This window comes from Mustela nigripes, chromosome 1, assembly GCF_022355385.1.
Source record: "Mustela nigripes isolate SB6536 chromosome 1, MUSNIG.SB6536, whole genome shotgun sequence".
In the NCBI taxonomy this organism is placed as follows: domain Eukaryota; kingdom Metazoa; phylum Chordata; class Mammalia; order Carnivora; family Mustelidae; genus Mustela; species Mustela nigripes.
The window spans coordinates 9,600,145-9,616,307 of record NC_081557.1 but is presented as its reverse complement, the minus strand read 5'-3'; the positions used below and the strand labels follow the sequence as shown (position 1 = coordinate 9,616,307).

Sequence of the window (16,163 nt, the reverse complement as noted above, 5' to 3'; positions counted from 1 at the left end):
TGCCTTGAGTGACCTCTCTTCCCAGCTCGGGGGGCAAGGGTTGGGGGGTCTGCTGCTGAGCTCAGGGGTAGGAGGGGCCCCCTGAGACTGGCTCGTGCTGCTGTTGATGCCCTGGTCTAGGACCACACTCTGAGCCGCAGTGAGGAACCAGAAGACCCTGAGAACCCCACACAAATGGGGCAGTCCCTTGTTGAGCCTTGCCCATGTGGAAGGTGTACCGGGAGATCCATGTTCATGACCCCATCAGGGCCTTGAAAGATGGGACTTGTTAGTCCCTTTCTCCTCCCTGAGGGGTCTGGGGCACAGAGAGGGTAAGTAAGCTGCCCAAGACCACAGAGCCAGCATGTGGGGCACTGATCTGACAGTTCCCACCCTTCTGCCCAATACTGAGAACCAGAGCAGAGGAGCAAGGACTCCTCTAACACACACCCCGGCAGGGTAGCACTGAAAGGCAGGGGCCACTGGAAACCTTTGCTGAGTGCTTCTTTAGAAGGGTGCAAAAGAGTTGACCAGGCCCACTCAGGGCACCCCAGGGACCCCAGCTCGTGCAGGCTCCAGGACAAGTGAGGCCCAGGGGGCTGCTGCAGGCCTTGGGTGGGCGGGGAGCTTTTTGGGCCTCCTGCCCACACCAGGCCAGGCCCGCCCGCCCCCTTCATGCAGCAGGTGGCGCTGTTCCTCCAGCCCAGGGAGATGGCAGCTTGGGCCCAGACCCTGAGCCAGCCAATTTTTGACTTGACCTTGACCTTCCCCTTCCTCACACTGCCCACCCTCTTACCCCCTCGAGAGTCCCGAGGGACCCTACTTGGTGCCTTGGGGGAAGGCGACAGAGCAGTGCCTGGCCCCCAGTGCCCCCAGCCTCTTTGAACAGAAGAGGCTCAAAGAGGCCAAAGACCTGCTTAAGGTGACTCGCGCTGTGGGGACAGCTGCAGGACTAGAATCCGGGCTGCCTAGCTGAAGACTCTGGCCTCCACCCTCACTTGATGGTTTTCCGAGGTTCTTCCTCAGAAACTCAGTCTCACCGAGTTTGCAAACCGTCCTGTCCAATTCGTGGTTCAGAAGCTGAAGAAACCGAGGGCCAGAGAGGTTGTGCCTTGCCCAAGGTCACACAGAATGTGTGGGAAAAGGCTCTCACGAGAGCAATTCTGGGAAGGGCTGGAGCAGCGCTGTGCCTCCCAACCCCACGCAGGCCCTGTGGACAGGCCTGTCCTCCTCAGCTGGGAGGGAGGTAGGAGGTGGGAGGGGGCTTATCCTGCAGGGCGCCCCCCAGCCCTCTCGCCCAGCCCCGGGGAAGCCGCCCCCCCCCCCCCCCCCCCCCGCCCCCCTCCGCCTCACTGCCGCTGGGTTCCCACTCAGCACCCCATGGGCCTTCCTCCCTTCCTCTGCAAAAGGGGCTATGGGAGCCCATGGGGGGTCAGGGGTCCCACAACAGGGAGGCCTGGCCATCCGGCTAGCTGATGAACCCCACCCTCTCCTGGCCTGGCCTCCAGGCTGGTACTCTGTGCCTCCAGTACCCTCTGTCTCTGCCTCCCTTTCCCCAGTGCTGCCACCTGCTGGCCCTGCTGAGCGCCAGGAACGATCCTGGGATAGAAAAGCAGCACTTAGGATCACTGCCCTGCCATTTTACCTTCGCCAAGAAGCGGGATTAATAGGCTGACTTACAGAGGAGCCCTCCGAGGACGGGAGGGCAGGCCCTGGAGGATGGCTGAGATGACCACAGGACAGCTGCCCCTGCTCGGCCAGGAAGGAGGTCTTGGTTGTTCACTCCTTATGGCTTGGTGGGGACAGGGTGCAGATGGGGCTCCTCTCTGTGGATGGCTCCCTCAAAGTCCTGGTTATGCACAGTTCCCTTCGGCTCCCTTACCAGCTCTAGTTGCTGCCCTGTCCCAGACAGGCTTCCTTCTGGACTTTGAGGGTGGCAACCTCAGCTTCTGGCTGAGGCCCAGAGTCTGGGACTTTAGCCACTCCTCTCCCCCAACCCAGAGATGGGAACCCCTGGGGGAGTCCCTCTTTTGCTCAGTGGCCGAGTGGAATCAGGGGAGATGGTAGGGCCAGAACACCCTTAACCAGGCCAGCTCCCACCGGATGAACAGGAAGCTCCGTCCCACCCCATCTAAGTTCAAGGCCACCCCAGAGGCCTAATGATCCAACTTAAGGAGTTGGGGTGTTGGGGACAAAATATGCATGTCCCACTCCACACAGGGGCAATGCTTCGCTCATCACCATGGCCCTCAAATGGTGGGCATTTCGGCAACGTGTGGAACCATGGTGGAAAGACCTGTGGGTAGGTGAAGGCTTATAAAGGAGCTCGTTTTCCAGCTGGTTCCGGGCAACTCCTAAAATAAATTCATTAAAAGAAAAAAAATCACATGGCGTAGGCGGGTGTCTACTTTGTCCACTGGCAGGCCTGACGGGGTGGGGGAGGGGGCAGAGCAGAGAATAACAATTGTCTTAAGGGAGGCTGCGGAGGGCGAAAAAACCTCTGGGGTGTATCAGCAGAAAAAGAATAGGCGTCTCAGTGTGGCCTTCTCCCCCCTTCGCGACCCGGCCCCTGCGGGGGGAGCACTGGCAGCACACACAGCTGGGGCCTCCAGCAAAATCCCATTCTATATATGGAGGAGCAACAGCGCGGAGAGCGGCCCCTGGAGGGACAGAACCTCATTGTGAGGCACCCGCCGGCCTGGGCACCCCCTCCCCCAGCCCCAGAACTGTTGTGGCATTGACCCTCCTCAGTGGGCCACCACCGGCCTGCTGACTGGGCCACATCTGGGGCTCAGGCACCGGCTGCCCCTCCCCCAGGGCTGGCCGCTGAGGAAGGGGAGGGTTGCCTGGGTGGGAGCAGCTTCACAGGCTCTCATCCCCGTGCCCACTGAGCAGCCCGGCTCACCCCCCATGCTCCTCTGGGGTGGGGGGGTACTGGCTGGGCAGTGTGGCCCCCTCCTGGCTGCCAGGGCTGCTATCTCGGTCAGCTGGGGGTCCTCCTGCCCCTCTGGGCCTTGCGGTCTCAGTCCCAGTCCTCTCGTCTGTCAAACAGGGGTCGGGTGGGATCAGTTTTCCAGCTCTGACTTGCTTATCCAAGGATCCTGGGAGGCGGTAGCAGCACCACTCCGCAGTGAGATGATTCGCTGGGTCCGAGATTCCAGAATTCTCTGCTTCCAAAGTTTCAGAGATCTAGGATTCTGCGGTGTGAAGACGCCATTGTCCGTTCCTTTCATGTGTATTTACTTAGAATGAACTGCGTTCCAGCTGGTGGTCTTGGTGTTGAAGCCAGGGCAATGACTAAGCCCCAAAACCCTCTTACCTTCCCAGAGCTTCCAATCTAAAGCCAGAAGGATAATCACAAGAACTGACTAAAAATCTTTTATGTGGTGAGGAAAAAGGGCAGGTAGGGGGAATTGCTTCAGAGACGTGATGAGTGAGAAGGAGCCAGTCATGCAGGGACAAGCATTTAGACAGATGGAACAGCATGTGGCAGATGTGCGTCTGGCATGTTTGAGTGAGGGCAGGGAGGCCTTGGGGGCTGTGACTTAGCAATGGAGAGAAAAGGAGGAGCTGAGGCCAGTGGTACGTTAGGGCAGGGGCAGAGCATAAAAGGCCTCAGAAACCAGGACAAGAGGTTTATATATTGTTTTGAACACGACAGGAAATTACTGGTTTTAGCAAAGGAATGACGTGATCTGATTGACATTTTAAAAAGAGTGATTTGAGGGGTGCCCGAGTGACTTAGCTGGTTAAGTATCCGCCTTCAGCTCAGGTCATGATCTCAGGGTCTGGGACCGAGCCCCATATTGGGCTCCCTGCTCAGAGGGGAGTATGCTTCTCTCTTTCCTTCTGTCTCTTTCTTCAGCTCGTGCTCTCTCTCTCAAATAAATAAAATCTTTTTTTAAAAAAGAGTGGTTTGGGAGGTTCTAGAGGCCATCACTGAGGACAGAGGCGGTGCAGAAGGGCCAAACAGACATGAGGAGGCGCTCCAGAGGTGGGGACAGACGGACAGGGGATGGTGGTTTTATCCTGGGCACACTAGGATAGGAGGTAGAACCTGTGGGCCTCCCACTACCATACAGGGAAACAGTGACCAAGAGGCTGTCTTTCCAGGTTTGGCCAAGATCTGGATCCGAATGCACACTTTGACCCCAATTACCTTGAAAGCCTCAGACCCATGCCATCCAAGTCCAATACCGTAGCTGCCCATGTCTATTTACTCTTGAGCTACTGAAAATTAAATACAATTGAAAAGTCAGTTCCTCCGTCTTACCAGCCACATTTCAGGTGCTCGATCACCACATGCGGCTAGTGCGGCCCTACTGGATCAGCCCGTCACCCAGAGAAACATCCCCATCATCAGGCAGAGTCCTACCGGACAGCATAGGACTGCTCATTCCCCAGCCCGAGCCCGTTTCCTCGTCGGCAAAATGCAGGCAATAGTATGTCCTCGGGGGGAGACCTGCCGACGGTCTGCTCACCAGATGTGTGGGGTCGGGGGCCAGGGGAGGAAATCGCGGGCGTCTTCTGAGAAGCTAAGAGTCAGAAGCCTGCTACCTTCCTGTGCCCAAGGGGAGGGCGAGGACTGCGGGGCGGGGACGAGGCCGCGGACCCCTACTCCGGCCAGGGAGGTCACCCAGCGCCCAGCGCCGCCTGGGGGAGCCGCGCGCGTCCTGCCCTCCCGGGGCCGCGGCGCCGGCCAGGCCGCCAGGGGGCGCTGGGCGCGGCGGGTGGGGCGCGGGGTGTGGAGGGGAGGGGGGCGGGCGGGGGCCGGGCCAGGGCCGCGCGAGGGGCGAGCGCGGCGGCGGGCCGGGCGGGACCGTGGCCGGAGCTGAGCCGGGACTGTCGCGCGGGCCGCGCCGGCGATGCCGCGCCCCCGGGCCGGGCTGTAGCGGGGCCGCGGCCGAGCGCGCGCGGGGCAGGCCGGCCATGGAGGTGGTGGACGAGACCGAGGCGCTGCAGCGCTTCTTCGAAGGTGAGGGACCGCGGGCCGGCCAGGGAGGGGGTGGAGGACGGCGACCCTCCTCGTGCTGGGAACCGCCAGCCGAGCTCCCCGGGGACTGGGAACCCCAACTCTGCTTCGACCACTTTGGGACTCCCCAGAATGCTTCCTCTGGGCTGGGGCGCTCCGGGCCGGCGGCTGCCTGCGGGGCTGGCTCCCAGGGCTGGGAGGTCCCCGGGAGGTTACTGCTCACCTCGGCTAAAGTTGGGCACCCCCTCCCGGTCCCCCCAGCACGCAGCTTCCTAGGATCCGTGTCCCCTCCTATGCTTGGTCCTTCTTCATGCCTTCCAGGACCTGCAGTGCCCCCTAAAACCTGACGCCTCCCACCCCTAGTGCGCTTCCCGCGTTTGGGGACCCTCCACTGTGCTTCCCTGAACCTCATACAGACACAGACTCCCAGACCCCCTTTGAGGCTCAGCCCCCAGCATGCCTTCTAGGATCTTCCATGCCTTTTAGGCTGGCCCCGCAGCTCCCCAGCATGCCTTCCAGAGGTCGGGCCCCCTGCCTGAAGACTCAGGCCCCTGTGCCCTTTTCAGGTGGGCAGCCTTTGCCCAGCCTGACTCCTAGGAGCTGAGACCTCCCCACTGTGCTTGCCTGAGACTAGGACCCCCTCCAAGCCCATCACCCACCTTCTGTAAGGCTTCTCCCTCCCCCAAGACTGAAATTCCCCTTGAAGCAGCCATCCCTCCCTTACTCTGGGCTTGGAACCCCTCCCCAGCATTCCTCCCTGGGCTGGATTCCCCCCAACCCTGAAATGCTTTCCCTGGGCTAGAACCTTCTCAAAGTCAGCATCCCCGATGCCAGCCCCCTCCACACTCTGAGACCCTCCCAAAGTGGTGAACTGCATCCTGCCAGCCCTCTGAGGCTACTTGGGGCTGTTCTACCCATACCAGTCCCTGGAGCTAAGCTTCCTCTGGCTGATACCCCCATCCCAGGAGTGACCTCACCCCCTCACCTCGACCTGGATAGGACCCTCACTAGGACTGGGATCTAAACATCTACACACAATCTACAATGTTTTCTTCTACCCCTGTCCTCCCCACCCTCCAACACACACACACACACACACACACACACACACACTGTGGTTTTGGAGGTCAGCTCCTACATCTACCCAGACTCCTGTCGCCTTTACCTGGGTAGCCTCTGCCCCTCCTCTAGGCCTTTCCTCTTCCTCCGGGGTGCTGGACCCTGGAGGAATGAGACAGAATGTGGGAAGGGGAGGCAGAGAAGCAGGCTGCCGTGTCCCAGCCCACTTGGCTTCTCAGACCCTCCCTGGAACATCTCCAGCCCCTCTTGGGATCCTCTCCATCAACTTGGGTAGCCAAGCCTCTGACCTCACCCTCTCGCCCCAGTCCCTAAGCCCACAGCCTAGTCCTCAGTGTGCACCTGCCCCCAGGGATGGGGTGGTCCATGGGGACATCGCTGGGCTGGGGCTGTTGGGCTACAGGGCGGTGGATCACAGCCCAAGTTTCCAGCCTAGGACCCAGATACGAGTCCAGGAGGGAGAGAGGAAGGCCTTCCTTTGCCTCAGTGGCTCCCTTTTTGTGCCTTGGGTGGGCCACTTTGTCCACTTCTGGTTGCTGAATAGGTAAGGCCATCTCCTAGCTTCAGGCCTCCTCACTTCAGGAGTCTGGACAGCCCAGCAGACCCAGACCCAAGAAATCAGCCTTGGACTCGATTAAATGGTTGATCCTGGGGTAGTTGGGCCATTTGAGGGTTCTAGGCTGTACCCGCCCATCAGTCCCAGGAGCTCTGGTTCTCCTTAGACACTGTTCATCCTTTATGAATCCTCAAGGGGCCTTGTGGGAGCTGGGGGCCCCTGAGAAGGAGGGAATGGGTGCTGTTTTGGGGGTGTCCTGAGCCCACTAGATTCCCAGGACGGTCATGGACCAGGCCCCCTTGCTTCCTGCAGCTGTCCCCATGTGGCCTGCCCAGGGCCCTGGAACCAGGCAGAGCTCAAGCTCCCCATCTCCTGAGCCAAACTTTCCCTCCTGGCTGTGGGTGGGGGGTGGGCGCTGACGCCACAGCTCAGCCATGCGGCTGGCCTGGTGGGGAGGCTGTGCAGCTCCCTCCAGAGAGATAAGAGGAGACTCAAGAATGTCTGTGGGGAGCAGGGCGGGGGTGTGGGGCTGCCTGCTGAGGCGGGTGGAGGGAGCTGGGGGCTGAAGAAGTGTTCCCAGAGCCCGAGATGAGCTGGAGGGTGCGCTGGTGCTGGGGCTCTAGGAGTCTCTGGGGCCATTTGGGGTGGGGGGCGGCTGGCAGGGAGCAGATCTGCCGTGGTGTGGGGGGGCCTCCGGCCAGGCCTTGGTGTCTTCAGGACTGTTAGTGTGAAAGCCAGTGAATGTTGTGAATGTGGGTATGTTGTTCCAGAACTCTCGCCCTTGGGGCTGGGACCTGAGTTCTCATTCTGGTCCTCACTTGACCTTGGTCACTCCCCGTGGACGGTGAGGACAGGGGCAGGGTCTGTGCTTTCAGCTCTGGGCTGGAGATGAAAAAAAGCTTTGCTGAAGGGCAGGGGCCGAACCAGACCCCTTGTCTGCCATGGCGCACTCTCTCGGAACCCCAGGCCTGTGTCCTGGGTCCTGTCCCGTGCAGTGGGCCAGACTGTGCCCGACCCAGGGGTGGTGGGCTAGGGGCTAAGGCGCTTTGGGCCTCGGGTGGGAGGCTGGGACAGGGCGGCCCCCTCGAGGCTGGTACAGCCGGGCCCCCGTGATCGCCCTGCTAATCCCCTAGAAGGAGACTCCTGCCGCCCGGATCTGCGGGCACAGGGCCTGCAGAGAGGGGACCCTCCAGGCGCGATGCACTGGCTCCCGGCAGGTAATAGGGTCATGGTGGCTGGTCTACTCCTCAGCATCCTGACTGGCTGGGGCCTTGGATTCCCGGAGCCCGGTCAGGGACAGGGGCAAGACGGCATCAGGGGAGCCCTGTAGAAGCTTAGAGGTTCTGGTGCGGGCTCGGGCCCTGCTGCTGAGAGCTTTGTGACCCTATGCTGAGCTCCCACCCTCTCTGGACCCCTTTCCCTTACCTGCAAGACAGGAGGGGGTGACAAAGGTCTTGATGATGCCTTTGGATCTGATGAGCCTCGTCTCCCAGCCCTGGGAAGGAGGAGGGTGTTAGAACATGGAAGGTGGAGGGTGCTGACCCCTGGTTCCAGGGGCACCTGGGGCCTGGGTGAGCAGCGCCCTGCCCCCCAGAAGGCAGGTGCTGTGGAAGAAGACTTGGAGACCTAGGAGAACGGGGCTCCTAGCAGGTGCTAAAAAGGCCACTGAGAGGTGGGGGACCTCGACTTAGCCTCATGCCCCACCAGGGCATCCACTCCTTCCAGGCCTGATGGTGACTTCCCTACTTTGGCCTCATCTGCCCTCCGGGGGGTAGGCAGGAGGTTGGGACCAGACCAGGGCTTCCAATGAGGTTCTTTTTAGCCACCAAAGAAAGGCAAACTCATGGCCTCCTAATACACAGGGGGTGTGGGCGGCAGGGCTCCCCACAGCCCCCAGAGCCCCGGCATCCTGATTTGAAAGCCACTGACGGAGGGGCTGGCACTGACCCGCTTTCCCAGGGGGCCAAGACTCCAAGGGAAGGGAGTTAGCCAGCATTAGCCAGAGCTGCCACCAAGCCCCCAGCTCTCTCTTCCGCCACCAGGGCCTTGGGGGAGGAAGGGTGGCCTTCGGTGGGGGCCAGCCTGTTGCCTCCAGAGAGCAGGAGGAGGCCGCAGGGGGAGGGCACCCGATGATTTTGGGGAGAGGATGTCCTACCCTGGACAGGAGTCTGGGGCTGAGTTGGGGTGTGTGATCGCATGGCACTGGGCCCTACATCAGCCTGTCTGTCTGTCTGTGGTGCCCCAAGGAGTAGGTGGATGGGGGAGGCAGCTGGACCCCTGACTGGGGAGAAGATGAGATGGGGTGCCTTCGGGAGGAGTCCTATCCCCCAGGCCGTCCTCCCTGGGTCCTGAGTCCAGCTGGAGGGGAAATAGTAGTGTGGGGTCTGACTCACCCCCATGTCCTGAACACGCAGCCCAGGACACAGGGCGGCATGGGGCTGGGGGTGTGCAGGAAACGTTTGCAGGGTCAAGAGAGGCAACAGTGGCTCTGTGAACAAAGGCAGGGTGGGGGGTGCATCTGAGAAAGCCAGTTCTCTGGGAGGGCCTGGGGTCAGTGCAGGGTGAGGGAGCTAGGGGAGAGGAGCGGGCTGTCTGTCCCAACCTGCTTGCCGCGAGGCCTCTCCTGAGTCTGGGGGTCTTGGCAGGGTGCCCCTGGCAGGGGTCTTAGGCTGAGCCTAAGCAGGGTATTTGGGGGATAGACAGGTGGGTTGCACTTGGCAGTCTGGCCTCCTCCTGGGGACCTGGCCCCCACTCTCTGATTCTCAAGGGCTTACAGGACTGGGGGGGCCCTGGCAGCTGCTGATTGGCTACTGCCCTTGGACTTTGCCCTCTGATAAGAACGGGGAGCAGAAATCATTAACTGGATCATTAACGGGGAGTTGGTCCTGCCCTACCCAGCCTGTCTGCCCTTCCTTCCCACCTTCTTCCTCCTCACGGCCCACACCGCACCCCGGCCCCCCCGCCTGCTTTTGGGCCTCAGTTTCCCTCACAGCCTGGCTGTGTGTATGGGGGGGTTCCTCTCCCCTGTGAAAGTCTTCAGCCCCTGCTGGGTGTGGGTAGCCCCTGGGCTGGGGATCAGGTAAGTCATGGCCTTATGTACTCCCCGGAGTGCTGCCCACAGTCCCTCTGCTGGGCCGATCTCTGCACTTCTTTGTGCCTCTACTTCCTCATCCTTAAAATGGGAATACAGCTGTAGCCCCTGTACCTGCTTCTCAGGGCTTCTGTGGAGGTTGGGTGAACTGGGTGTTCTGAGGCCTGCTAAGTGCCCGGTGCGGTAATGCCCCAGAAATGTCAGCCTGGACGGTGATTACTGTCCCTGGGGCCTGCCCCCCTACTTTGAGGATGTAGTGATCCGCGGGGTAGGTCAGTGCCCCACCCTGGGCTGGGGCCTGTGGCTGGTGCTGTGTGCTTTAGGAAATTCCCTCACCCTCTCTGGGCTGTTTGGGCCAAGGACTGGGGGGAACCAGCAGCCTTATGGGATGCACTCTGCAGGCAGGGCCCGAGGTTCCTGCAGGTCTGGCCCTGTGGGGCCCTGATGCCGGCTCCTGGTCCCTGATGCTTCCAGCTGGGGCCCCACCCTGCCCCTCAGCTCCATGGGGAGCTTGGGCCAGGCCAGCAGCAGGGGGGACAGGGCTGATGGTCCTTTGTCTTGCTCGCTGCATACACGGGCCAGAGGTTTTTGCATAAGTTGCCTCCTGGGAGTCCCGGGACTCAGTGGAAGGCCAGGTGGTGTCTCATTTCCAGGAGAGAAGTGCTGAGGTCCGAGAAGAGGATGGTGGGGCTCCTGTCACAGTTGGGTGTCCGCCTACAGCGGGAGGGGGCCTCTCCTCGAGTGCTGAGGGGTCCTGACCCACCACGGATGGCTGGGCTGGGTGACTTCCATTCAGCCCTGTGACCTCTCTGGACCTCGGAGCCCTCACTCAGATGGTCAAGGTTGTGTGCTGTGTGATGCCAAGTCCTGAGACCCCTGGAGTGCCAAAGCCTGGAGTGGGAGGGGACAGAAGGGCAAAACCCCGGCTTTGGGGGCAGGGGTTGAGTCCAGAGCCTCCACTAACCTGGCCTGCGGAAGCCCCAGGGCATCCTGTCCTCTGCCTGTCTCCAGGCCACATCAGTGGGAGAGCACTGTCTGCATCTGACCTGGGTCCCTCCAGCCCTCATAAGGTACAATGACAGGCTCAGCCCCTCTGAGGAGTTTGGGGACCCTTGCTCTCTTGGGGCCTTCCCTCACTCTCCTCTTGACCATCTCAGCCCCTGGGCTTTCTTCTCCCTCTGTGGTTCTTCCTTGTAGGGTCTGTAGCCTGGAGTAGGGGTAGCCGAAGGTCTGCAACGCTGAGTTGACTCCGATCTGGAGTGCTGTTGGCCTGGGCCTGCCCCTGGACCAGTGAGCATTTGTGTGCACGATCGTTCGAGTCTGGGAGGTGTGCTGACATGAGAATAAGCACAGAGACGCTCAAGCCTCAGGGCCTTTGCACTGGCTCCCACTCCCTGTGGGTATCAGGAGACCCTCCCCAACTGTCCTGTTGAAAACTGCAGCTCTTCCCGGCTCTCCTGCCTCACCTGCCTCCGCTCTCTGCTTGATTTTCTCCATAGTATTTGTTACCTTCTGAAATGCTATGGAATTTTACCTGCGGGTCTTGTCATCTGACTCTGCCTCCAGAACATCGGCTCCTCATGGGCAGGAAGTTTGTTTTCTTCATTACCATAGCTCCAGAGCCAAGCATCATGCCTGACACATAGCATATGCTCAGTAATTGTTTGAATGAATGAATGAATGGGCACACGTGTGTGTCAGTGCGGGAGGGGTATGCCACTGTGTGTGTGTGGGTGTGTACACGATCATGTGTGTGTCACGGGGAGTGTGCCCCTGTGTACACACATCTATGGGGGACATGCTGGTGTGTGAATCCAGAGGGACATGGGTAACCCGTAGAGACGTGTCCACGCCTCAAGCTGCAGGGTCTGTACTCCTCCCCTGTGCAGAGGCCTTCCCAGCTTGTGCGAGAGGAATGGGGCCATCGGATGGGAGCTCGCTTGGCCGTGTAGCATCAGGGCTGGGGGCCCTCCAGAGCAAACTGAAGATCCTTGGGGACCAATGTGGGTCCCCACAGAACACGTTGCAGCTTCTGGGCTCAGTTCTGGCTTAGGAGCCTCTTGGGGCTCTAACTTCAGCCTTGGGTCGACCAGAGGACAGGGTGGCAGCTGTGTAGGGTCTAGGGGAGGACAGAGCTGTAGCCCAGGGGTGGCCGAAGATTCCAGGTCCCGTGGAGAAGATGGGGTACTTTTGCATTTTTGGCAAATAAAGGCAACCATGGCTCAGATTTAAGGACCTGATGGCAATGACCAAGGAGCCATATCCTTGTCATTCAGCCCCCAGCTACCTGGGGACATGATGCAGAGATGCAAAGGACAACTTGCAAAGTCAAGCATCTGACTGGAAGGCATTTTGAGTGGGAAGTCTAGTCACAGGTCGAAGCCTGAAGAGGGCACGGCTAGCAGTTATTACATTAATCACAAATCATATTAATAAAGATAGGAAGTTCAAGCCAAAGGAGGTGAGAGCCCACTGTTCCCTGTCCCAGAGTGAACTAGTTTGGAGCACGTCAGTTAGCTCAGGCCACATTGGGAAATAAGTGACAGCACTGGGGGCCCGCTGTGATTGAGGGAATCCAGGAGGGGCTGCCAGAGCAGGGGGGCAGCCATCAAGGGCTTATCCACCAGGGTAGGGGGTGGGGGCCTATAGCCAAGGCTTGGAGGCTGGACTTTGCTGTGGATGTGCCAGAATAACAGCCCGGTACAGGTACGCCCTCGCCCTCAGAGGCTCTCTGGGGCAGATCTGCAGTCAGGTGGAGAGACATGGGAGAGAAGGGTACAGCCTGGGCAGGGGATGGGAGGGGAGCCCCCAGAGGATGAAAACAGTGATGACTGTTATTTGAGGGATGGCCTCTGGGGGTGAAGAGCTTTCCCGCCCTGGCATTGAAGACTCAGGACCACTCCGTGAAGCAGGGATTCCTGCTGCACTTGACAGAGAAGGAAGCTGAGGCACAGAGAGGTCAGGTCACTTGCCAAGGGTTGCACAGCAATGAAGCAGGGCCCACATTAGCGGCTTGGCCTCTTTGACCCTAGGGATCCCTGAGGGCATCATGGGGGGTGCTAGGGTGGGCTGTCCCCTGACCCCCACCATCCTGGCTCCCAGCCGTGGCCTGGAGCCCTCAGGGTGCCCTCAGATTCAGACGCCTGGGGTGGGCACTCAGGGACAAATAGGGGGACAGACTTGGGTCTGAGCCCCGTCAGCCCCAGGTTCTGATCAGCGAGGCCTGGCCAGCATCCTTCGGCCCTGGCCTCCCCTGCCCACAGCCACGTGGCCGACGGGATTTCCGCCATGTTTGGGACATGAATTGACAAGTGCCCCATTGACGGGTGGGGGGGAGGTGTGGGCAGGGCACAAGCCTCCCACTGTGCCGGGTCCCCACCCTCCCCCGTTCCCTGGGACAATGGCCCAGACTCAGCCAGTGGCCACAGCTGGTGGGGGGGTGGTCATAAGCATGAGGAGGGGGAAGGGAGGGGTCCAGGGTGGAGGACCACCTGGGCCCCCACCCGCCTTCATCCTGCGCCTGGCTTACATCCCTTCGGTTCTCCTCCTGCCCAGCTGGGTGGCCTTAAAGCGAGGAGGAGAGAAGAGGGGAGGGGGCTTCCTCTCCATAGCCCCTATCCCATCCTGTCTGGGACAGGGCAGTGTCTGGCTCCTGTTAAAAGCAGGTAATAGAGGCCCTAATTAATCCTCAAGGAGCAGCTGGGGCGCAGAGCTCAGCAGGACGGGGCGGTACCTGGAGGGGCCCGGCCTAGCCCCGGGCTCTGTCCCTAACATGGCTGGCTGGAGGTCCCCAGACCCAGGAAGGCCTGGTTCTAGTGTCCCGTGTGCCACTTTGCTCATTCATTCCATGAACATTTATTGCGTGCCTACTGTATGCTTAGATGCTTATACCCCAGAGAGGCAGAGCAGGGCTGGCCTCATATCCCAGGTTCCGCACCTGTAAAATTTGGGTAAGGCCTGTATCCATTCTGAGCCAGCCTCGTCATCTGTAAAATGGAGAGCACGAAAACCATCTCTCCTGGAGGGTTGTTACAGGAGTGAAATATGAGCCATGTAGAGTATCTGCACAGAGTGGCTACTTGGAGAGTGAGCTGTGGGCAGCGGGTGAGCGGTGGACAGACCCTCCACCCTCCTGTGAGGTCTGTGCTAGCAGCCGAGTGAGGAGCCGGATGAGAAGGAGGCCGCCAGTCACGAGAATGGGAGTCAGAGGGCGCCTCTCGGAGAAACTTACATGCAAGCCCAGTGAATGGGAACGGGCTTCCTCCAGCAGAGGAAACAGCACGTGCAAAGGCCCCAGGACAGGGAGAGTTGCAGGGAACTGGTTAGGAGAGGAGGCTGGAGGGAGCAGGCCGCAGGCCACTGTGGACCTCCGGGAGGGCTCTTGTTATCCTGAGCAGTGGAAATTTGTGGAAGGGTTTGAGGAGGGGGCGGGCTGGGAAGCCGGTTTGTGACCTGGTGGTGCCACTTTCTGACTGTGGGACCTTGGGCAGCCTCCCCACCTCCCAGGGAGATCTTGAGGCTCAGCAGGAGCCACACTTAGCTTCCTGCCTGGCAGGTATCTGTTGTTGTCTCCAGAATGTTCCAGAGCTCTTTCCGGGAGCAGTCAAGGACAGGGGACCCCCAAAAGTGTGCTGATGCCTTCCTCCTGGGTTTCTGGGGGCTCTTCTCCGACTCAGGAACCTCTGGGTTCCAGCAAGCCCCCACCCTCACCCTGCCCTCCCAAACGTCTGATTAGAAGTTTCCAGTATGGTTTTGGGGGCAGCCTGGGGCCCAGATCCTTTAGGCTGAGCCGTGTGGGGAGAACACCAGGCAGGCCTTGTGGGGTCCCAGAGAACGACAAGATGTGGGCTCAGTGTTCTTCAGGAGGCCCACCAACTCCCCAAACCTGAGACTTCTCCCCCACCCAGTCCCAGTGGTTTTCTCCTCCCTCTTTTGTCCTCCAGGCCTCCCGGCCCCTGGCACGGGAGGGACTCTCCTCCCCTCGACCACATCTGGTTCTCGTTAGGGTCTCCCAGGATGCCTCTGCCTGAGGCCCCCCCATCCCAAGGGAGGTGGGCAAGAGGATTAGGGGTGATTAGGAGCGCTCCTGGCCAGAGGAGGGGGAGGACGGGAGGAGGGGGCCTGGCGTATTATAAATAGCAACACCAGGATTCTGTCACCCCATCATTCACTGTAGATTCCAGGTTCAGTCTCGAAAACCTGCAGCTTCAGCAGCCAGGGCCGGGGTAATGCTCCAATGCTCCCTCCTTCCCTAGCCCCTGAGGGGAACCCCCCCCCCCCCAACACACACACACCAGCCCATAACATGGGGCAGCCCAGAATGGCCAGGAAGTTTCATCCACCACCAACCACCTGTGCCTGGGTTTGAATCCTCCTGGCTGTGTTGCCTCGGGCAAGAGACTTGGCCTCTCAGAATAAAAGGGTGGTGTTAATGATGTAAAGCACTGAGAATAGTGCCGGGACCTGGTAGGCAGGCTCTCAGTCCTGCAGACAGAGCCGCTGTCACTATCCGTGTCCTCTTATCATCATCGCCGTTCAGGACAGGGAGGATTAAGTGTCACACTGCACATGAAGAACCCACGGGATGCCTTGCATGTAATAAACTCCTATGGTTGTTAATGTCTTTGGTTCCCGAAGTGCCTGGCATACAGTAGGCATTTAATAAATGGGATCTTCGGGTAACAGGGAAGGATGGGATGGGGACCAGATTGTAGACGGGAATCTAGAACCTTGATGAGCAGACCGGTCATTCCCAGCTTGAGAAGCTTCTCTCGCCCGGGCCACGCTGCTCCCTGGATGGCCACTGGCAGTGCTCGGTGGGTGTCCCTGGTTCCTGGCTGGGTGAGCCAGGGGTGGGGGCCAGCAGGAGGGCCTGTCGCGGGCAGCGCGTGACTCCTAGGAGGGCTTAGCCACTCATTAATCACCTAAGCGGGGCTCAGCATTCTTGAAATGCCGGCTGGGGCCAGGGAGGGGCCTGGGCCAGGGGCTTGTGGGGACCCCAGGGCTCTGGGTCTGTGAAGTGAGGACAGGCATTCTGTTTGCTGAGCACTCATTGTGCGCCGGGCACCTTACATACCTTAACTTGTTTCACAGTCAGCCCTGTAAAGTATTAGCTGTTCATGTCCCCATTTTACTAAAGAGGAGACTGAGGCTCAGAGAGGGTATGTGACCAGCTTAAGGTCACACAGCAGGGAGGACACAACCCAGGATTTGTTCCTGGATCTTCCCGAGCTGTTCCCAGGGCTCCCCCGGGAGAAGGCATGAGGTGCAGCCCCCGCACTCATGGCTCCAGGGGCCTGTGGGAGGGGTATCTCCTGCCTCAGTGGGGCTGGTCAGCCCAGGTCAGCAGTGTGGGTGGGGCCGTCCTCCATTATCGGGGCTGACGCATCTCCTACGTCAGCCCCCTTATCACCCCGCCCTCCTGCTCCCCCCTGCAAGGTGACCCTGGGAGGGGAAAGGCCAGCGCCTCCCCCTCTCCTCCCCTGCTT

At 60.1% G+C, this 16,163-nt stretch overlaps 1 protein-coding gene across 1 annotated transcript in view; it reads left to right on the top strand.

The window, feature by feature from the left end:
- Nucleotides 1-4,771: 4,771 nt before the first annotated feature.
- Nucleotides 4,772-16,163, top strand: part of MYRF (myelin regulatory factor) — a 32,577-nt gene continuing 21,185 nt past the window's right edge. Inside the window, exon 1 of the mRNA XM_059404362.1 lies at nucleotides 4,772-4,954. Within this exon, the coding sequence (XP_059260345.1) occupies nucleotides 4,909-4,954 (46 nt within the window). The 5' untranslated portion in view covers nucleotides 4,772-4,908. The remainder of the gene's footprint in view (nucleotides 4,955-16,163) is intronic.